At 41.2% G+C, this 22780-nt stretch overlaps 2 protein-coding genes across 3 annotated transcripts in view; one reads left to right on the forward strand and one right to left on the reverse strand.

The window, feature by feature from the left end:
• The window catches only part of mmp11a (matrix metallopeptidase 11a), a 31298-nt gene extending 17418 nt beyond the window's left edge, over positions 1-13880 (forward strand). The window contains exons 3-8 of the mRNA XM_086169855.1: positions 1575-1718; positions 5007-5140; positions 6266-6507; positions 7483-7687; positions 10627-10887; positions 11493-13880. Coding sequence (XP_086025981.1) covers positions 1575-1718; positions 5007-5140; positions 6266-6507; positions 7483-7687; positions 10627-10887; positions 11493-11611 — 1105 coding nt within the window. The 3' untranslated portion in view covers positions 11612-13880. The remainder of the gene's footprint in view (positions 1-1574; positions 1719-5006; positions 5141-6265; positions 6508-7482; positions 7688-10626; positions 10888-11492) is intronic.
• Positions 13881-13898: 18 nt separating this feature from the next.
• On the reverse strand, positions 13899-18991 carry LOC147221514 (SWI/SNF-related matrix-associated actin-dependent regulator of chromatin subfamily B member 1). Of its 2 annotated transcripts, XM_086169857.1 has the most exons (10): positions 18880-18991; positions 17317-17428; positions 16817-16946; positions 16146-16280; positions 15742-15869; positions 15498-15664; positions 15223-15413; positions 14720-14851; positions 14298-14386; positions 13899-14140 (listed from the first exon to the last, which is right to left on the reverse strand). In XM_086169857.1, the coding sequence occupies exons 1-9, from the start codon at positions 18961-18963 to the stop codon at positions 14347-14349; spliced, it is 1119 nt and encodes a 372-aa protein (XP_086025983.1). In that variant the 5' UTR covers positions 18964-18991; the 3' UTR covers positions 13899-14140; positions 14298-14346. The 2 variants fall into 2 exon arrangements, with proteins under 2 accessions (XP_086025983.1, XP_086025982.1); XM_086169856.1 differs by having other exon boundaries at positions 13899-14386.
• Positions 18992-22780: the final 3789 nt, after the last annotated feature.

Raw genomic sequence — 22780 nt, forward strand, 5'->3', positions numbered from 1 at the left:
AGTACATTACCAGTATTAGCATAAGGTCGCTATGACTGTCAACAGAGGAGAAGATGTTTATGGGTCCTGTCGTGATTTTTGTGCCAAAACACCACCAGAGCATTCCGGGATCTGTGGCATTAGCGGTACATGCGCTGTAGGCCATAACACCAGCGGGCCGGCACATATTATTTAGTATGGCTTTGCGGGCCAAAAATAATTACACTGTGGACCAAAAGTGGCCAGCGGGCCACGGTTTGACACCAATGAGTTAGAAGGACAAGATTGAGGGTGTCGTGGATACTCCATAGAGGGAGAACCAGATCCCAACTGGGAACCTTCCAGCTATTAAATGGCAATGCGCTTCTGTGAAGCCCACAATTATAATATTTTTAATAAAAATAAGCTTCATTCAGCCCATAGATTTCAGGCATGCTGTTTAGCTCAAAGTGTCTCAAAATGGCAAACATTTAAAGGGAATTATTGAAAAAAAATAAAGAAAAAAACATCAGGAATAGGAAATATGCACATTAATATATCTACAAAGATGTGCAAACTGTATAGGCGTCATAAAAGACAAAAGAATCAACATAAGCAAGACTATTGAGGTGGATCTCGAGTCATTTCTTACACAATTTTGTGGCTGAGGTTTGTTCCAAACCTTCGCCGCGTAAAATCCAATGGCTGTTTGTCAACAACAGACATTTCCCCCATAATTCTCCTTTCCAGAGAGACCATTAACACGGTGCTGAAGTGGACATTCTATCTGTTGCAAATTTATGACTCACTAACTCAAAGCCCAGCTTTCTTCTGTTTTCAGTCAGATCCGTCTCAACACCAGTAAACACTGAGACACTTTTTTTCTTGTTTCAAGTCAACAAACTTCCAGGTTTTTTGCTCCTTGAAGCTGTGCTGGCGGCTAATATCTGTTGTGTGAATATCTATTCCAGATGTAACGATCTTTTTCCCCCTTCATGCATCAAGTAGCACTAAATATCTGGCAACATTAGCTATATATTTGCCATCAACAGATTCAACAAGAAGAAAAACAGCATAATTAAAAAAAAATTCTTTTCGAAAACCCACATGTCTGACCCTCGACGTTTCCGCTAACTTGGAAGACATCGATAATCCTCACGTCTGCACGAAAACGACTCATGGCTTTATGACATAGTAGTTGTTTTGCTGGCCGCATAAACACAAACTCACAAACAGACTCAGCAACATATTTCGTCTGACACACACATTGTCCTCCTGGCAGAAACACGATACATCCGCTACTGAAAGTAGTACCCAGCGGCCCCCAGGCCTGTGTGTGTCGGTGGGATAGTGATGACAAAGATGATGATGATGATGACAGTGATGATTTATTTCTCATCCTGGGTGGTTTCTTAAAAATTGGAAATAGGATATGAAGTTTAATGTGTTGTTTTGTCTGGAACCCCGGGGAGGTGGGGGGGGTGACAATAATGCACCTCCCTGCTGATTGGACAGCGGATATCTGATCAAGGCTGGTGGTCTGCTGATGCACATCCTGTATGTGTATACGAGTGTGTGTGTAATGCGTGATTCACACCTGTATGTGTCTCACACAGGATCGTCCGATTTCCCTGGCAGATGGGAGAGGAGAAGGTCAGGCGAGTTTTCCGGGAGGCTCTGAAGATCTGGAGCGACGTGACGCCCCTCACCTTCACGGAGGTCCACGGCGGGAAGGCCGACATCCGCATCGACTTCACCAGGTAGGCCAGCAGAGGCTCTAACACACATCTGTAGAGAAAAGGACAGAAAAAAAAAAAAATTTCTTTACTTGTATTGGCAGACAAATTCAAACAAAAAAACAACTGGATAAAGATTGTCAAATATTCACCTCATAGTTAACAAGAGCCCATTTTACACCTTTTTCCCCCTGTTGTTTTCAGGTTTTTGTTTTTTTTTTTTTTGCCACTAGAAGTTACAGTTTCCATGATGATAAGCCAGACCAAACCAGCACTTTTTCCCCAACACTCCACAACCGAGCGTGCTTGAGAGAGAGATTTTATTAAAGCTGTATTAATTCATGTGTCTTACTTCCGATATTGTTTACCCTGACAGTAACAGAAGCAGTTCACAACAATAGCTCAGCAAATCAGGAGATGTCGTTTACATTTCAGCATCTTAGTCTGAATTAAGACTGGATTACTGGTGGTATAAACACTGTCGGTGAAACACCCGAATGGGAGAAAGTGGATTCGAAAAGTGACCATCTGCTGTCACTTTCAGAGACTTAAGGGAAGCACACGATACAGGATGAAGGCGGTTCTGTTGCTGCCCAGCTGGACTCTTCAAAAGACCAGCTGCAGGGTCAACAGGGTCCAGAAAAACAACAACAAAAAAAAAACTTCTACGCCATCTAGGGAACTGGGAGAGTAAAAATGATTTGGACAGACACATTTCCAAAGTGCCTTTAGTTAGTTAGTTACAACAGGGCATGGTGTAGATTTTTCATCCATCATTTACTTAATTCAGATCGCTTATAGAACGAAGTGTTGTCTCTCCATGTTCTTCTTCCTGGGTTCTGTCCAGGTTCTACATCTTCCCCTCGTGGTCCAAAAACAGGCGGCGGGTTCACTGATTACTCAAAACCATTCATAGTTGTGAATGAGAGAGTGAATGAATGGATGTTTTTACATATATATATATATATATATATATATATATATATATATATATATATATATATATATTGTCTTAAAATAATCACCTAAGTCATTTTTTTACAAAAAAAATTTTTTTTGCCTAAATCGCCTACATCCTCAGTTAAACTGATTGTGCCATTCTACCCCTTTAGTAGAAATTGCCTATATCAAGAGTGTGTCAAATGGTTCATTTTTTTGTGTTCCTTGAAAAATCTGAACAAATGACTTTTAAGAGGGTGACGATATACGGCCCTGTGATTGACAGGTGACCTACACCTCAGCCCAATGACAACAAGGGTTTGCACTTAAGGATTAGGTGTATATGAAATGAATAAGTGAATATCCCAGTATTGGACTGTGAAAAATGAATATTCATTCATTCATTACCTACCACTTATCAAACACTTGGGGTCACAGAGATGCTGGAGGCTCTCCCTGCTGTCATTGGGTGAGAACACCCAGGATCGGTCGGCGGACGATCGCAGGACCACGTATGGAGACAAACAACCGTTCACTCTTGCAATTTTCCAATTAACCTTAATATTTTTGAGACTGTGGAAACCACAGGAAACATGCAAAGGCTGCACAGAAAGTCGAAATAGCGTTCTTCTTGCTGTGAGGCAGAAGTGCTGCCATCCAAAACCATGAATACAGTTCAATAATTTGATAGTGTAGATTAAATCTGGTTTTTGAATCCTAATTTTTGTTGGTATGATGTCCTGTTATGAGAAAGATCTAAAGCCACAGCCTTAATTTCATTGCAATTTTACTGATACAGCAACCACAAATGAATTGGAAAAAAAAATGAAAAGCACCTCATCACATATTGTGTTCCACTTTTGGATCGCGATCTTCCACCTCGAGTCCCAAAATGTTTTCACATTTTCACATTGACAGATCTAGTAAATCAAGAACAGTCTGCAGTACTTTGAACAGAACATCCTGTTCAAAAAACATTCTCTAAATGGTTTGGTTGATGGATTATTGGCACCGAGACAAACCACGGGCTCAGGGTTATTTCTGATCGTATATACAAATATGATAATGAGAAAAGCCATTTGATATCAAGAAATAACACCAAAGTACTAATAACTACTTTTATGGTCTGATTAATAAGTGTTTTCTTGATTCAACCATCGATCGTTTTTTGAATGTAACTTTTCTTCCCCGCTTCGTCTTGTAGCGAGATTTTGATTATGAATTGTTTTTATTTTCCAAAGCCTTATCTGATAATAATCCTCAAGCCAAGGACTTTAACGTCCCCGGGAGTTTATGCCTTTTGTTTCCCGCCATCCACTCCGACAAGGATCTCCGAGGTGGCGGCGAAACAAAACGAGTTTGGCTGATGGAAAACAGTTTATTCAGCAGCCTTTTGTCATCGTCTTCAGACCGACGCCGATGTTTGTTTGCGCCGGAGGCTGTGTCTCTTTGTTTCCTTTGTGAGTCGTGGTTTCTTTTAATGCCGTCATCATAAGAAAATCTAGCTGTGCGCCAATTATGTCATAAACCTCCAGAGAAAATGTCCTCCTCTGAATGACCCTGAACCTGCACCTGATTATAACAGTATCATAAAAAAAAATTACAGTGAGACAGGATGAGCATGGAGATCAAGTTCCTAATAATCCCTGATGATCTGTTTTTAAGGCCAGTTAATGAATATTTCCCCAGGATTGGCTCATATTATAACGTATAAAACATAAAACTGAAAACTTGGCGCAGATGTTTGCGGATTATGACTGGAGCAAGAAATCTACATAACAGATACATTAATTTTGTGGTTAGTGCCCAAATCCTGTGGCAAACATCCTGATCTTATTTTCTTAGTTCTCACTAATTTCTGCGTCATTCTTTTACATTACTTTTTACTTTACAATTCCTTTTTTTTTTATTTTGCTTTTTTAAAAACCCCTCGCTGAAATCGTTGGGTTGTGCGAAGTATTTTTATATGATTTCTTTTAAACTTTTTCTTGCTGACTTTTGAGTGAATAATTTATTCGTATATTTGTATTCCAGTGTATTTATAAATGGAAGAATGGGTAGATAGACAGGTGGATCGATTTAAAAAAAAGGTACACTGACATGCGTTTTGTACTTTATGAAGCCTATCAGCGGCTCTTGGTGCGTTTCCATGGCAACACGTATTAATTCCTGAAACAGTCACTGGCCGACCATTGGGTTTCTTTGCCACTTAGTTCTTTCAGAAGGGTCAGATCTTAGAAGTTGGGAGCAGATTTACTTTCACATTGAAGATTTTTCCACCGCAACTGACCATTTGCGCACCCGTGAAGCTCAGATTCTCTCGATTGGACGAGCTTTCTTCTTCATCGGCACGTTTCTCTCTTGCGCCTGCAGGTACTGGCACGGTGACAGTCTCCCCTTTGATGGCCCCGGAGGGATTCTCGCTCATGCCTTCTTCCCAAAGACGCACCGGCAGGGCGACATCCACTTCGACTACGACGAGTCGTGGACCCTTGGAAACCACATGGGTGAGTGATGAGCTGGAAGGAGCTTTCAATTTCCTTTGCATTTAATGCAAAGGAAAACTTTTTCCTGCGAGGGCCAAATAACTTTTCCCTTCTCTGATGGGGGGCCGGGCCGGTTTGTAACAAGAAGTGTGGTGATCGGAGAGGTGCCTACACATTTACTGTTTTCCAGAAAGCCACACATAACCAAAAAATTTACCCTTTCTGGGATCTTGACAGAAAAAAAAAAAAAAAAATCAGAAAATAAATGATAACATTATTAATTAAATAAATAACACCATTTATGGAGTAATGAATAATAGCCAAACAAACCTTTTCAAGTTTTTCACAGAAAAAAAGACCAAGGAACATTCATTTTCTTGTAGACAACTATTTCCAGCCCTTCTGTCAAATTCACTGTGAAAACCAGAAAGCAAGCAGGCTATGAACTGCACTGATATCAACACCTAACAACAAAACACATTTGACTACCAGTATGGTTCTGGAACAGATTTTATCCCAGTTGATTTCATTATGATCATATTTGTATTATTATTTGCACAATGATTATAAAATCATAATTCATCAATGGTACTGTTCGGGGCCGGGCAAAATGTGGAGGTGGGGCGTATCCGTCCCTCAGCTGTAGTTTGGGGACCACTGATTAAATGGCTTTCACTTGTTTCTGTTTGTATTAGAGGCTAAAGCCGTGGTCTCTAACCTTTTTGGTACCAGGGACCAGAGGCACGGGAGTACCAATAATAAAAACTTTTGCCAGTTTGCAGTATCTAATCTGAATACGATTACACTTTATATCAGGCGTTTACAATATGAAGTGCTGCAGTAAGGCGAAGGCAGAAACCATCATTTTTCAAAGTAACATCCGGAAGGTCTAATGAAAAAACCATAATTCGTCCCAAGAAAGTTTTTCTTCGCAGACCATTACCAAACGATCCGGGGACTGGTACCACTCTGGGGACCAGGGGTTGGAGACCACTGGGCTAAGGAACATCTCGTGTATACAACCGTTTTCCACACACACTATCAACGTGACGAGTCTTTACTCCTCACAGTTTCCCTCAGATATTGACGAGAGGATGATCAAACGCAAACAAAAATAACGGGCTTTGCCCTCCACGCCCCCTCCAGGCACGGACCTCCTCCAGGTCGCTGCCCACGAGTTCGGCCACGTCCTGGGCCTGCAACACTCCCGAGAGCCCGGAGCCATCATGTCTGCCTACTACTCCTTCTCCTACCCGCTGAGGTTGAGTGAAGACGACAAGAGGGGTATCCAGTACTTGTATGGGGCCCACCCGCAAGTCTTCCCCTCGCCGCCGCCGCCCCCGCCTCCTCCTCCGTCCAACCCTGAGACCAACGAGATCATGCCCAATGTGAGTGAAAGTCTTAAGTTCTGACGGCTTAGGGATACTAATCACCAGAGTCTGCTGTCAAACTGGCATTTGAAGTCACGGTTTGATTGGATAAGTAGAAACAACGCGTAGTCGCAGGCTGAACATTCAAGCCTTCTGGCCTGAAATCCACCACTCGGGTGTAAAAACCCAAGTCTTAGCCTCGACACCAACCCAAGCCACGTCTGACCCAGTGATATAGAGGTTAGTGAGCGGGAAATCTGACTAACCCTGGGCTTCAGAATCGAGCTTGTTTAAAAGAAACGCCAACTATCACAGAGAAAGCAGAAGATGCTGCTACGGCATCTGTTTATAGTGAAGAAGATGAGCCACTTAACTGGTCCATCTCTGTCCCGAACACATGGATGGACCTCTGAGAAGAGCGGCTTCACCTTTGCATTAAAAAATAATGCTAATGCCTCCTATCGGCGGTGAGGTTGAATGGCAGTCAAGACAAGGCCATCGGTGAATGAAGCCGATAAACAAACTAGAGATGCTACACGGCCGAAAAACAACCATAACATATTTTTAATGTTTTAACTCCATTCTCTGTAGAAAGGAGGTGCTATCAAAACCTCTCGCCTCTCATCTGTCCGGACGTTAAGTTCGGAAACCACACCAGATTTTTAGATGATGGTCCTTTTTTAACAGATGGGATCCTTTTAATAATTTATTGCGGGAGAGTTCCTCACAAAAGGCTGTATTAAAAGGTTATTTGTTCTCGTAAAATGTGTAATTGACAGGGTTTAAATTGAAAAAATAATCATCTGTGAAATTCCTAGCTGTGGCTTTGTGTTAATAAAACCAGATTTCAGCTGGGGGGAGGGGGGCGGGGGGAGTCCTGTGTAATGTTTTGGTTATCGAACACATCCTCTAGGCGTATTAAAAACCACAAGTGGACTATTTAATATTTCCCTTTGTTCTGCACGACGACATGAACAAGTGTCTCATTTCCAGCCGGACGCCTGCCAGACCGACTTTGACGCCGCGTCTATGATCCGAGGCGAGCTGTTCTTCTTTAAGGCCGGCTACGTTTGGCGGATCAGGGACGGGCATCTGGAAAGCGGCTATCCTGCGCTGGCATCCCGTCACTGGAGGGGGATTCCAGACAACATCGATGCCGCCTTTGAGGACAAGTCGGGGAATATTTGGTTCTTCCAAGGTGGGAAACAATGGCATTTGTGCTGAAGATTTGTGAAAGATTTGGGTTGGTTTTTTTTCTTCAGTCTTGACAACTTTGAACAGGTGTAGGTGTCTTTCCTTCCTGAGGCTATCAGACTTTTTAATTCTTCTTCCTTCAGCCGAAGGGAATATTCAAATCTTTGTACTTTTTAAAACCTTAAAACACTTTAGAGCCTTAATTTTGACACTTTATATTTTATTTGTATATCTTATTCTCCCTCCTTCCTACTATTATCTATTATGGTTATGTTTTACTTGAAACTCTGGCACAACAATTTCCTTCGGGATAAATAAAGTTGTTCTTATTCTTATTCTTAGAATAGATGTGATTGAGGGAACATGTTTTCAAATAGTATTTCCAAAAAGCTAATAAAGATAGATGTCCCATTCACTTATAAAACTGCCCCCATTTCCACCAGCAGTAAAAACATCTTCTTTTTCTTCTTCTTCGGCTACAACTGTGCCCTTCACCGGTCTCCGCAGTGAATCATGTGCCTCCATCCAACCCTCTCCTTAACTTCTCTCACACAAACTAACTTCATGTCCTCTTTTGCAACATCCATCCATAAATCACTTGTTTGGCCTTTTACCAGATATTTACGGTGCCTGCTATCAAGTGACGTGCGGTGACGTCATCAGTCAGCTTTACAAACATATGAACCCTACGGAGTAGCTTATTCACCATTTTATTGACAGCAGTTCACGTGTTTGTTTAAAATATCATATCAACATTCTTTACACATACAAACTGTAGCATAGAAATAAAAGCACACAAAAAAACGTAATTATTTCTTACCTTTACTTATAAATGAAGTCCGTGCGCCGCTGAGCGGTTTTCCTTTAGCTTAGCTTTAGCTTTGAGTCTTTGCTGTTCATTCAAAGTCAAATCTATCCTGGACTTTCCGAATGTTTTTAGCGCGATTTGATGTTGAATGTGAGTGGCCGACCGCTCATGTTTGATTGTCAGAAGTTGTGAAAAGAATGCAGGTAAAGCAGAAAAGGCGCTTTCTTACTAGACATCCACACTCCGCTTGAAAAGACGGAGTCTTCCGTCTGCTAGTCTGAAGCTAATCCGTTAGCACCGGCGTCGGTCTTCCCTTAGTTATTATCTCCTGCTTCGACTGAAAGTCCAGTTTAGAAAATTCTCTCAGTTTAGCTATGCAATCCTCCATTTTGGAAAGAAAGCCAAGCAAGAGGAAAGAATATCTGGATGGCTGCACTTGACTTGCTAACTGTTTACAGTAGCTTGCTATTGCAATTCTGTTATTCTTTAGCCGAGTAGTAAAAAGGCTCCCTGGGATCAGCGGTGCCCCCCACTGTGAGGCACCGTCACTGCGTGCCTCACTAAGTGTGTCTTCGCTGCTGCTTTATACACATCAGCTAAAGCATGGAAATTTAGTTCATATATTAGTGCTTGAAGTGTTTGAAATTTTTGATAGTGATATCCACAGAGACAACAATACAGTCTGCATAGCATGGCAGCGCAGTTATTGCGCAATCCATAGTGGACTCCGCTGGCTGCCGCGTCACCTCACGGCTCTTCTTTATATTTAAACGCTAAACGTGATTTTTTTTTCAGCGATTTGGGAAAAAAAACGACTAAAAATGGTGAAGTTAGGTGGAAAATAACTCTATAGTACAAATCGCTGAATAAATAGAACCATTCAATTTGTTTTTTCATTTTACTTTTTTTTTCTTTCCATGATGCCAGGTGAGGCCCGGCCTCAACTGCCTCTACTGACTGCACGTCACTGCTGTTATCTTTATGTCCAAACCATCTCATTCTGGCCTCTCAGACTTCATCTACCACAAGTCTTAATATGTGCTCTCTCACAAACGACAGATGGGACTCATTCCCCCAATAGCAAAAGGAAATTGTAACTTTCATCATTATTATATGCCCTATAAATCCTTAAGAGTATCACGCTATGATTGAATCATAAACATTTTAAAATGTTATTTTGAACAAAGTAATGAAGATATTACATCTGTCCCAAAATGTTTTTGACAAAATGCTATTTAAGGTTGGCCAACTCATAAAGTTTATATTATACCATCCATCCATCTTCCCCCGGAGTCGGGTCGCGGGGGCAGCAGCCGGAGCAGTGAGGCCCAGACCTCCCTCTCTGCAGCCACGTGGTCCAGCTCCTCTTGGGGGACCCCGAGGCGTTCCCAGCCCAGCCTGGAGACATAGCCTCTGCAGTCCTCTGGGTCTTCCCCAGGGTCTCCTCTCAGATGGACACGTCTGGTCGGGCTTCCTGACCAGATGCCCGAGCCACCTCATCTGATTCATTTTACTTTGCCAAAAAAGGCGGACCTGAAACATTCCCAACGTCACTATGCAGTAATATCACAGGGGACCTATGAATAAAGTCTCTAGGTTTTGTCTTAGTTTTAAATTTGAGATTTTGTGTACTAATATCAGACAGATGCCTATGGTATAACTGTTCGCGAACCCCGCAGGTATTTGCTAACAGTTAGTGAGCTCAGTTTGTGCACTGGTTATTCGGTTGAGAATTGAATAATTGAAATTAAATATCCTGCCACCTATAATACCACTATGGTTCAAGAAAACTGAGCAAATACATGTCATTCATGTAGAAAGATGATTCATGTTTAGAGCTATGGATGGGAGCTATGATTTGTATTTTTATGTCACTTCTCTGTTTAACTTGTGTCCATCTCATCTCAAAGCTGAACAAATTGCTTAAAAGTCAAATATCTTTGACATTTTACTTTTATCCTTACAACTGTAAAGACAGACTTATAAGAACAACAAACAAGATTTTGGTCTGGAACGTTATGAACTTTTTTCATTCAAAACTCAGCCGTCTGGCATCTGACACTCACAATATTAGAAAGTGATACAAGTATGTTTGACCATGTGATGTTTAAATATAAATATTACCCTCCCTGCAGGTGAGAACTACTGGGTGTTTGATGCCGAGATGCAGATCAGGGGGCCCGAGTCCATCAGGAACCTGGGCCTGTCGGTATCGGGTATCCAAGCGGCGCTGCGCTGGGGTCACGACCCTGACTACTACACCTACTTCTTCAAGTCGGGCAGCTACTGGAGGTTCAACCCCCGCCAGGCCCGGGTGGAGTCGGTGTATTCACGCAACATGCAGGACTGGAGTGGCATCCCTGACGATGTGGACGCCGCCTTCAGGGACATTTACGGTAAAGACTGAAAACAGACTCAAGCGGGGAAATCTTGGTTTTCATAGTTAACTTCTCCAGCTGCTCCATGGACAGCTGGTGGTCTGATTCAGCATAGTCACACGTGCACGGACACTTTGTCCAGTAATCTGAAAAGTTTGAATCTCAGTAAGTTATGTTCGTAAGATGATCAGTGTTGTATGCCTGGAAATGTCCTTTCGGTCATTTCAGACTTTTTCACGGTAAACATCCAGAGCCATCTTTTAGTTTTAGCCATCCAGAAATGAGTCGTAAGTGAACTCAGCTTTTTTAGATTTGTTTTGAAAACTGACAATAATAATCGGCAGAAAAAAAATACTGCATAAGCAAACCATCATAAAGTACAAAGAACAGGTTTTTTTCAACTGGAAAAACAAGAATCCACATCATTGCATCGCTGTAAAATTATATTGATTCCACATTTCCAAAAAAAAGTAATTCGGAACGAAAATGACAAGAAAACATTGGAGAATCGGCTGCAAACATGCTGGTCAGAAATAAACCTGCAAAACAAAAAAGAAAGCAGCAAGACTTTAATTTCCTGATTATTGCTTGATCTAACCAAGCTTGTACTGCATGTCATCCAGGCTACGCCCACTTCATCCGGGGACGGCAGTACTGGAAGTTCGACCCCGTGTCCATGAACTCTCTGGAGGGGTACCCCCGCTACATTGGCATGGACTTTTTCGGCTGCAGGAATGTGTGAGTGTTCTGTGCAACTGGACTGTAGGGCCTTGTCCCTTTTTACATTTTTCTTTTTTATCATGAACAGTGAAGAGGAGTTTTTGGAACAGAGATGTTTTTTTTGGTCCGTGGCAAAGATGGATCCATCTCCTTGATGTCTGTTTTTATGCTTTACTCTTTATTTTAAATCAATTCTCCGTCTTCTCAGGAAATAAAAGTACGCGAGCGACGCTTCCTCAGACTTGGCACCTCCAGTGCAGCTACACTCGTATTTATTTTGCACACTGTGCCAATGAAAGGCTTCGATCAGGGCCTCGTGACTCCTGATACCGACAAGAATCTGCGCCGCCCGCACCTACTAACAAAATCACAGATCCCAAAGCTGATCAGACAGAGCAGAAGAGCTTTCATTTCGCTGTCATGTTTTTTTCCTGACACAGATCCTCATGGTTTGAAGAGTGATGCAAGAAGGTGAAATGGCAGGATAACAAACTCACTCAGGTTCAATCAAGTCATAGCTTTAGAACTAAAGTCACATCATGTAAAAAAAATGTTTAAAAACAAAAAGGGCTGAGCCATAATTGATATCTTTATAAACCAAACAACTGCCACATATTTTTAAAAGCAGCTTGTTTAGTTTTCAGGCCCATCGTGTGACACCTCCTGTACTTTAAACCCTTTCAGTCAAAAATATCCATTTGGTAAAGGAGTAAAAAGTTTTGAAGTCACTCTTCACACCTCTTTGCTGCCTGTCTGCAGCATTGAAAGTTCTCAGGCGCCACCTACAGTCCAAACTGTGGCGTCACCTCAGAGAGATCCTGTTGTATGTGAAGTTCAACTGTGGTGCTCTTGAGTGAAACATGTCTGGAGGGGGGATTGGGTTTGGAGCAGAGTTCAACGGGTCTCAAACGGGGTCTAAAACCTCAGACTACAGATTCACAAGGTGCTTTGACCCAGTTTCTGCTTCCCGTGCTTGGTTTTCACAAACATCGCTGGCTGGAGAGGGGGTACGAAACTAGTTGTTGTTTTGTTTTGTTTTGTTTTGTGTTGTTTTGTTTTTAAAAAGCCCCCCAGGCTGAGAGACGCTGCCTCAGTTTGAGGAGGGGATTATGAATACGGAGCCTGGACCAGATGTTTGCCAGTGCAGGACACTGACTGTCCCTTTAAAACCACACTCTGGTGCTGTGCTACTTTTCAACCTTCCATACAAACACCTGTGTTAATTTCTGCTCTAAGACACCTGATATTTATATACAGAGGGGCGAATTAAGAAAAGCACCCATTTGTTGTACATACATGTTTTGGATTATTACTATTTTTTATTCTAATGTATAATCTCAGCCCTGTACATTGAAATGTATGAATGGATCATTGTTTTCTTAACAATAAAATCATAACCTCTGACTCGAGTTCTGCTTTTGGACCCATTTAAAACACACAAACAGAATATGCAAAACTATTTTACTGTCTTATCATGTTTGTGCAACATTTTAGAGACTAAATATTGCAGTGTTCCAGATTTTTTTTATTTTGCTCCCTTTTTGAGGGGTTGTGTTTGATATTACATCGATGAGAAAATAATTATGGAAAGTAATTTGTGAACTGAAAGTCAAAAAATTTAACCGGACTGATGAAGATCACATGTCTGGTTTGATTCGTGTCCTGGCACACACACAACCTTTGTCAAAATCCCAAAAGGGCCTGGTCAGGATGCTGCACCGCAATGATACATTCAGTGCCCAGGGGAGGTTCAAAAGTAACGTACAGTATCCAGGAGAGGTCAGAGTACAACAGCAAATGTAATGACATAACAAAAGCCTCAAGCAGTGAAGGGAGGAAAGTCTACCTCCAATAAGGGCCGTCCCTGATTGGATGAGCTAACCGCCAATCTCTTCAGCAGGAAGATCACGTGACAGGTAGAAAATCTGGTTTGGAAAGACCAGAACACGGGAGAAACGTGCAGATGGACTTCATCCTGAGATCCTTGTCAGGAAGTACACTTCAACCTCAAACATGCTAGCTGACACCCAGCGCCAAGTTCTATTTACGATCTGGAACTTATTTCTGAAGCAAGGAGCAGAATCAGGTTCTCACACATTTCTCACTTGCTCTGATGTGGGGTCAGGTGACAAGCAACTTACCTGATCTCTTTGGTTTGACATTCATGATAAGCAATAATTTGCGGATGGAAACTGGTAAACAAGTGACCCAGCTGAGCTCCGCCCACTTCACAATCAACTTGTGAGAAAACAAATGGAAGATGTAATCTTCTTGAGAAAATTTCTCCTTCGCAAAAAAAAAAAAAAAAAAAAAACTTAAAGAGGCAAAACAGTTAAGCTCGCTGACTTTTTATTATTATTATTTTGTAAGAATTATTAAAATGTACAAAAAGACAACAAATGCGACATAATATATTATCTGAGAGCGGCTGTTTATCCTCCCTCTGGTCGGGTAAAAAGTCAGTGGTTGACACCAGAGGGTAGTTTTATCACGCCAATGGTCATCAGGGGACAAACATGGGGGGGAGCAGGTGTCTTCTACCGACGCTTGGCTAAACAGAAGGTAAAAGTAAAAATTTGGGATGATGATGCTGACCACTAGACCAGGGTTGGGATGGACACCGAGGTCAAGCAGCTTGCGTGTCCCGTGCATGATGGGGGAGTGGGACACCGCTGATGATGCAAAATTATGTTTTGGGGGGTTCGTACCTCGATCGGACAAGAGCTATTCCAGTAGGTGCTGCTGGCGCTGCTTGGCCTACCATGCTGGCGCTGTGTTTGCGAGTCGCCTGATTCGCCTGTGAATGAGACATGGGTGTCAATTAGTTGCTGCTATAGGAAGAAATGCGGTACACCGCTTCCTTACCATTTTTTTTTCCAAGAATTCCTGTTTACTTAAAAACATCTCCCGTTGACAATCAGGCCATTTTAGGCTCATTTTCATATCAATATTGCAACTTTTGTGGTTGTTTTTTTACATCATTCTTTGCTGATTTGACCATTAACCCATCGCAACATTTAGACTATTTTGCAGATTTCAGTAACGGCTAGTAAATTTTGTAGGATGTTTCCGGTTTGTTTTGAGGTGGGTATTCCTGGTTCTCTGACTCGTCTGGTTGGTTCAAGCTCACCTTGTGTTTCTGTCTTGGTCTCTGATCTTCTTCTCCATCTCTGCGTCTGTCAGGGTCTCTAGCAGGGGGCACCACTGGTCAGCGTCACCTGTGTTTCTGATGGCGATCTCCACTGTCGGGAGGCGGTTCTCACTGCAGAAACATATCAAATATTCAAAGATATATCACAAGAAGAAACACTGATTCAAATCTCCCCAATAGGAACAGTTTTCAGGACTTATTTAGGGTAAAATATGGAGCCTGAACATTCATTTGTCCCATGTGAGAATTAACTGAGGAGTCTACATTTAGACAGAGGCTCTCCTCTAACACCATAACAAATATTTTAAAAACTGGAGAAAAAAAAAAGTTCTTTAAATACTCAATGAACTCTTTCAAAATGTTGTCCATGCACTGAGGCCCTGAGTATTAAAATAATCCATACTGTGACTCTGAGAGCTCAGACTGGACATTTGTTTCAACAATTTTCATGAATGTAACATTTTGTAGAGCGCTCTACCAACCTGAAGGCATATGTCCGTTGGTGCCAACTCAGCTGACCCCGGATGCTGTAGGCGATGGTGGTGACGAACTCTCCGCCGAGGCCGAGCTCGGAGCAGAGCTTCAGGGCAAATTTCTCAGGAGAGTTCTCGGTCTCTGACATGTCCCACTCAAACTGGTCCACCAGAGAGATGTTCCCCACGTGGATGTTCAGCTGGATGGATGGGGGGGGGGACTGTTGTTTCACACTGACCTTTTAAAGCCGCTCGGTGCACGGTATTTACGGTCGGGGTGTCACCTTGATGATGACCCTCTGGTCCGTCTGGTCCTCTAGTAGACTGTCTGTGGGGTAGGACTCGATCTGCTGCCTGATGGCAGAGGCGATGGTGGGGACGAAGGCCAGGGGGTTGAGGTCCAGATCGTCGCACAGGATTTCAGCAAACATCTCTGGCGTCATCAGCTTCTCTGAAAATTTCAGGACGACAGATTCGACATTCGCTCTTTTTCAACAAGACAGTTTCTGATGCTGAAATGTCCTTTACCGTTCATGTTCCAGGTGAAGGCATCCCTGAGCTTTTGCCCCTCGATCTCCATGTCCAGGCGGATAGGGACCAGAACTTCAGATTGCGTGGCATTTTCATGGATCACTGCAGGGTCATGGTCATCAAAGCTTAAGCACGAAGCAAGGGAAAAAAAAAAAAGAAAAACAAAAGACAGCAGTAATTGATTTCACAATCTCCACAAAGTCTTGAATTCCTGAATTAAGGTTCACTGTTCTCTCTTTGACCCACTGAAGGTTCACACACCAGGTGGCCATCGGGTTTCATAGCTTTTATCCTGAGCTTCCACAGACAAACCAAACTGACAGCTCGAGGGTTATTTCAAGTCAAAACAGCATGGATGGATGCATGGATGGATGGATTAGTGAATGAAGTGTGCTGCTCACCACAGGGGGAAGGTCCTCTTCTTGTCGCGGCCCAGGCGGCTGCGGTTGATGGTGGTGGAGCAGGGCACCGCGTCCAGGTGATGGGAGCTGGGCAGCGTGGGAACCCACTGGCTGTTCCTCTTAGCCTTCTGTTCCCTGAAGACGTTAAGAACACTGGGTCAATACACTGTCTGCTGGAGTCGAACGGGATACACATGCGCTCACTGTCAAACAGCCAGTAACACAAGTAAAAGATGAGGAGTAAGACTGGAATTTCTAGCTGTGACTAACAGTTTGTACATAACAAAATACTTGAATTTTGCTACTAATCATTTCTGAGTGTCGAATTTTGAGTGTAGGCATGGGAGAATCGCACACATAGACACACACATAAAAATGATCCATATACAGTGAAATTGCTGTTTTTCTATACTGAGTTATCTTAACTGTAGAAAGAGTTTCAGAAAACAACACTGATGTTACCATGAACACATTTTTAAGAAATCAAAAATTCCTCTGAATCGTCTTTTTCTGCCGCTTTAGAAGAGAAAATCAGAACACTGAAATCAACATCTGAAACAAATAAAAGCTCTGCACACTTCCACTCTTACAACCAGTTACGGATCAGAACGCTGCAATGACAAATCTTAATATGGCGGTTCTTGCTAAAATACTGTCTATGTGGATGTTACCTGAGGTAGGCAGGGGGCTCTGTGCTGATGGATACTGCCTTGTACTTCTCATCATTACCATCCAGGATCTCCTCAACCTCAGAGGCCTTCAGAAGTGTCACGCTGGTGGCCAGCTGGGTGTAGCCGTGATCTGAGTGAGCCAACAGAGGACGGTCATGACCCAAACACTACCTCCTCTGTACTTGCCTATTTCAAAACTTTTATTTTTAAATACAGTTGATCTTATCGATGAAATGATTTCTATCAGTTGCAGGTTCTGATGAAATCAGAGGACATTTCAACTGAAAGGAAGAAATACACTGCTTCATGTTCAACTTTTATCAAATGAAATAAGTTATTTCCCACCAGGATTTTCAAACACTTTGAGCTGAACAGTCATTTAATAAATAAGATGACAGTGACATATAATATAAAGAATATTTGCAGTAAATTGTGGCGCCTTGTCTGCAATGATAAAATACAAGAGCGTACACTGAAAAAGGGGAAGCCGAGCTACTCACCATGTGATGACTCCACTATCTTCTTGCGTTCTTCTACTGATGCCAGTTTCCTCCATAATGACGGGTATCTTTTATACAGTGACCCCCTGAACATACGCAGGTAGTTTCCCACCTGCACACACATACACCCACACACACACCAAGATAGATCAGTTTGACTTCCTGAAACACTCAGATTATTATTTGCTGGTCAACTAATTCTACATAAATTTGTGATTAATATTTTGGTTAACTAATAAGTACATTTCTTTATCTTTACCAGCCAATGTCTTGGGATGCAAAAAGACAGTCAGCATAGTCAATCAAAGAATAAAGTTAAAAGAAAAAATAATTGGAATAAACTGGACAGTGCAGCAGACTATCATCATATAGAAAATATTGGTTTAATTCATTTCCTAATAGGTACGTTGTGTCTTAAACTATCACTACTTTAAACTATCAATATCAAATTCTTCCTGTTCTATATCAAGGTGGCTGATTAAAGGTGCTGCTATTTATATTGAAAAAAAAAATATATATATATATATATATATATATATATATTGAAATTAAAATAAAGCAGCGGTAATGAGTATTTTGTATTCATTGTGAATCTGAAATACGGATCAACACGTCCTTAATAGTTTCAGCTGGCAAAGACACAGACACCATTGAAATTCACCTAAGAGGCTTGTAACTCAACTGACCTAGAAGTATCAAATACAAATATAAGACAATAAATTTGTTTAAAAGTTTACACCAAATAAAAAATGTCATGATCAGGAATGCTCAAAACATAAGTCAATAGTTAAAATAAGCTACTGTACTCGACAAAAAGTAACCACATTGTAAAATAAAAAGCACCTAAATAATCTGTCTAATCCTAAGTGATGGGCTTCTAGAGTCTTGCCTTAAAACCCCCAGGACGGATTTACTATAGTGACTTTTACTTTTTTACATTTAAAGAAAAATCTATTTCCTCCTCTAATTTAGGGACAAGACGTTTAAAAATGAAACTTTTAGTGACAAATTCCAGCGTTTGCTACTATCAGTTGAACAGTCGCTACCGGACATTTCCTGTGGGTCTTCGGCAATGTTTTTTTAGATGACTAATAAATGCATTTTAGCAAAACTGGACTGGATCGACGAGTCGAGGTTCAGCTGAAACCCACCAATATCTAGAATCGCGTTTCTGATCAATTTGGGCTCTTAAGAGCCAGCGGTAATGTCCGGGTTAGCCTCCATTGGGTATTAGCATGAAACAGTAGCATGCTATTGGTTAGCGTTAGCAATCTCAAGATAATAAACAAAACCCCTGTGAGCCACCAAAGGAAATTAGATTAAAGGGTCAGGCTTCGTTACGTTAAGCCATTTATCCGGCCGATGAGTTAATTCACCGCGGATACTTTCCGTTTAATTGCAAGTAAGGATGAAATAAATGAACGGAGCCTCAGGTCCTCATTTTGCTTGGCGGCGTTGGCTAGCTAGCACGCTATCTTTTAGCATACCGGCACCCAGTGATGATTAAACATCATATTCCCATGATACGAGCACCTGGAAACTTTATGGGCGTGTGAAACTGACCTCCGATCCGATCATGTAAAAGTCTCCATCCTCCTCGAGCTGAAATTTGATAGGTTTTTGTCCAAACGTCTTGCTAAGCGCCATACCGACATAAAAAACAAAGCTGGGCAACCACGCATGCGCACAACTATCTATGACGAATATCCTGTCGCAGGGAGATGGCGTCATGAAATACGACACAATAATATAAATAATACAAATAATGGTATCAGCAACAACGATGTGGTTCATTTGTCTTAAACACAGATTCACGAGAGCAAAAACTGAATAAATAGAGTTTTGACTCCAAAATGTCATTTTTTAGCTCCAGTGCTGCTTTTTCCTTTTTCTGTTCCTCTATTTCTGCATTGTAATATATATTAGGCATATTAACATGCCTAACGTTTCCAGGTGCTGCTCCTTGGTTCTATGGTTTAAAGGGGTCGTAAGACAAAGTCTGGTCGACCTCCTATAAAACGGCATTTATTCACTCACTTCCACAGCTCTTGAACAGATTTAGTTTTTTTTTTTTACAATCTTGAGAGTGTGGGCCTCCAGTGAGAGCGCCTGAGGCAATTTGAAATAACAGATGTGGGAAATGTTGAAACTGATCGCCAAAGCAGCAGGATATTACTGTTTGGCACTTAAGACAATGACACAGACGTTTCAGACTTTGAAGAAAAAGACTACAAGGAAAAACTCCTCAAAGCATAAAAATGTTTTCATGTATTCATAGAATTCTGACATCAGTTGTGGTTAAAGAAAACTTTGGGTCGTATTGTTGGCATTATTTTAATTTCTTTCACTCATAAAAAATTCATGAGAAAACCCACAGCACCCTCCAAAATAATCTAGGGGGGGGAAATGTGAAAAGGGAATGTTTTGTGTGTACCCACACACACGCACGCACGCACACACAATTAAAAAAAGAAATCAGCATAGCACTCAAAAAACAATTATATCAAACATGAACAAGCAACTTATTTCCTTTTTTAAATCTGTTGGAATTTACATTAAATCAGCAGTTAAGGTTGGGAGTCTTTTGAAAGTCTGGAGCTGTGAGGTGGTTAAAATTCACCACACATGTAATGGGGATATTTTATGCAAAAATAGGAATGAATACCCACTTTTACTTTTATAAACGTAATGTTTATTCATATATACATGAATATATTAATCTATAACCAAGAAAGAAGAGAATGTACAAAGCAAAAACAAAATCTCTATATACAAAATCAATAAATAAACAAAGACGTGACCGAGGACAGTCGTGTGTTTCTACATCACTTTGTGTTCTTGGGGGTAAAACCAAGTAGGAAAACAAACGAGAGGCTGCAGTTAGAAAAAAGTTCCTTTTTGTCAAAATGGAAAATGGCACCCGAGGACGTTTCAGGGGAACAAAACTCAACAAAAGTGTAAAGAAAAGAACAGACACGCCACACCAGCTGGTTTCCAGGGCTTTTTCCTCTTTTGTCTTGTAAACGCAGCCTTTTTTTTTTTTTTTGCTTCTTTTTTTTTTTTTTTTTTGTTCAAACTCTCACGGAATCAGGTCAAATCACAAAAGGTACGTCATGTCAACACGGGCTACGACACACATCAACCTCATCGGCACGGAAACACCAGCAAGGGCGGGAGACGCCTTCCATGTTCAACCTAGTAAAAACCCACTGGAGAAAACACTTCCAGAGGAGGCAGAGTGGCTGCGAGGACCTCCGACCAACGGCTTTAACTCCAACCAGACGTTACAAACACAGATCTGATCACTTTCGATTCATGTTAGGGGAAAAAAAAAAACCCACAAATTACAGTAATAACCATCACAAATGCACAATGAATTTGTCCTTAAAGTCTATTTTTCACAATGTATGATCTTTTTATAACTTTTTTTCCCTTCTGAATTAATAATCGATATTAGATTTTTCATGTTTAACAAATGGCCAATATTTTCAGATTTTTCCAAAAAAAAAAATTGATCCGGTTCCAGGAGCTTGAAAAGACAGAAATGAATGTCATCAAAACGGAGGAAAAATTGAAAGGAGAATTGACCTAAATGACCAAAAACCAGAGTCATTTACAGCAACAGACAGTTTAGTCTTCAATTAATGTACTGAATCTTTTTGTACTGTGGGAGAACCAGGCTACTCCCCACATAGAGAACCCAGTTGACCAGTGGATAAGAAACTGGAAATGTCTTTTTGTGAGGCTACAGTGCTGTCGCTGACCCACCATGATGCTCCTTAAGTTCATGAGAATATTTTCAGTTTAAATAAAACTAAAGAATGGAAATCAGCTAGTTTTTGCTTCTTTCAACCTCAGAGTTTGGTTGGAGTAAAAACTTGTTTATCGGCAGCCGAGAAGCTCCAATTTATTTGAAAAATGGCAGCAGTTTGTTCGTCACAAAGGTCAAGGAGGTTTCCGCTCTCCCCATTTTTTTTGTTTTTGTTTTTTTTTTTTTTTGCCTCAAGTTTCTCTTAGGTTCTGAGTTCCAAACAGGGAGAACAAGAGGACTCCTCTCCACAGAGAAAAACCTCTTCAAATGGTCCGGACAACAATATTAGTTTCACGTTAAGTGTTTTCTCCCTTTTTTTTTGTTGTTGTTTTTCAGAAAAGAAAAACAATAAACAGTAAACACAAACATTTCTTCACGGTGAAAAAGGCAGACGACCGTTAGAAGCGACTCTCCCGCCGTGTTTTTGGCACACATGGCGTTGCAAAAAAATTGAAAACAAAAACGCCGGCCAACACGGGAATTGTTTTTTTTTTTTTTGTTCACAGTGCTCAACACGACATGTCTATCCAGAACAACGGGAGGGTTGGGCAGAGTGAAAGGGTCAAAGATCACAGTGTTCAACAGCGAAGGATTCCGCTGCCAACTTCCCCTCCTTCCCACTAACCGTCACCGTATTGCTTTCCAGGATGTTTTTTTCCCGTTCAATCATGACGCTTTCTAACCATCACGAGAATCCGAGAGAAACAAAATCATACAAGGCCAAATAAAAACAAAAATGTAGGCAGACAAAGACACAGAATTGGGGTAAACAGCTCACCAGGAGAAATCCAAGTTGAGGCAGCCTCATTTCCCAGAGGGCTGTGGACTTAAAAAAAAAAAAAAAAGGTGGGAAGGGGTTAACTGAAAATGCCAATTTAAGCCTGTTGCATCAAAATCAAAAACTGATTTGCTTGAAGGCAAAAAGCTTGAAAGCAATTGTTTCCAGACTTTAAATGTGAAACTTTGAATACTGACTTTGGTGTATTCAGATAAAAAAAAAAAAAAAAAAATCCCGCTCAGGGGAGAGATTTCTGGAAGGTTCTTGGCATCTGTTCCACCCGGTGATAGTTTTGAGCAGTGAGGAGATTCCTTTACTGCTGAAAATGAAAAATCAAAAACTGAAAGTAAGCTTTACAAAAGTGATAGATTTGAATAAAAGTTGTCCAAAAAGTCTCCCCTGTGGGACATCAATGCTATGAGCTGCCACTTTGCCGGAACATTCTCAAGCATTTTAGAAAAGAAAGAAAAAGACACTCAAATATTCTCAATGCCAGAAAAACCTTCCGTAAGAAAGAAAAGAAATAGGCTGCATCCAGTGCCCCCCCTTGAACCTCTTATAAAATAACGGGCCTTTCTCAGATTGGATTTCTCTTTTTCGGACAAATACAGGGGAAGGAAGAGCAGTTTGGCATCATCTCACAGCATCTCTCTGTGAAAGAATGACTAACATGATTATTATCTGTTTTGACACCTTTATGACTGTTAGGCTATCTTATCGCACTCCCTATCGCTGCTGCCATGACACTCATTGGTATGAAGAATAAGCCGCCATATTGGAAGATCATTAACTGAACAATGGCAAGGTTCTTGGTTTCAGATAAACTCTTTTTTTTCTTTTTCTTTTTTAAAACACCTGTCTACTATCATCGTAAT

The sequence above is a fragment of the Fistularia commersonii genome, chromosome 22 (assembly GCF_037954325.1).
Source record: "Fistularia commersonii isolate RoL2024-O1a breed Wild chromosome 22, RoL_Fcom_v1.0, whole genome shotgun sequence".
Taxonomy (NCBI): Eukaryota; Metazoa; Chordata; class Actinopteri; order Syngnathiformes; family Fistulariidae; genus Fistularia; species Fistularia commersonii.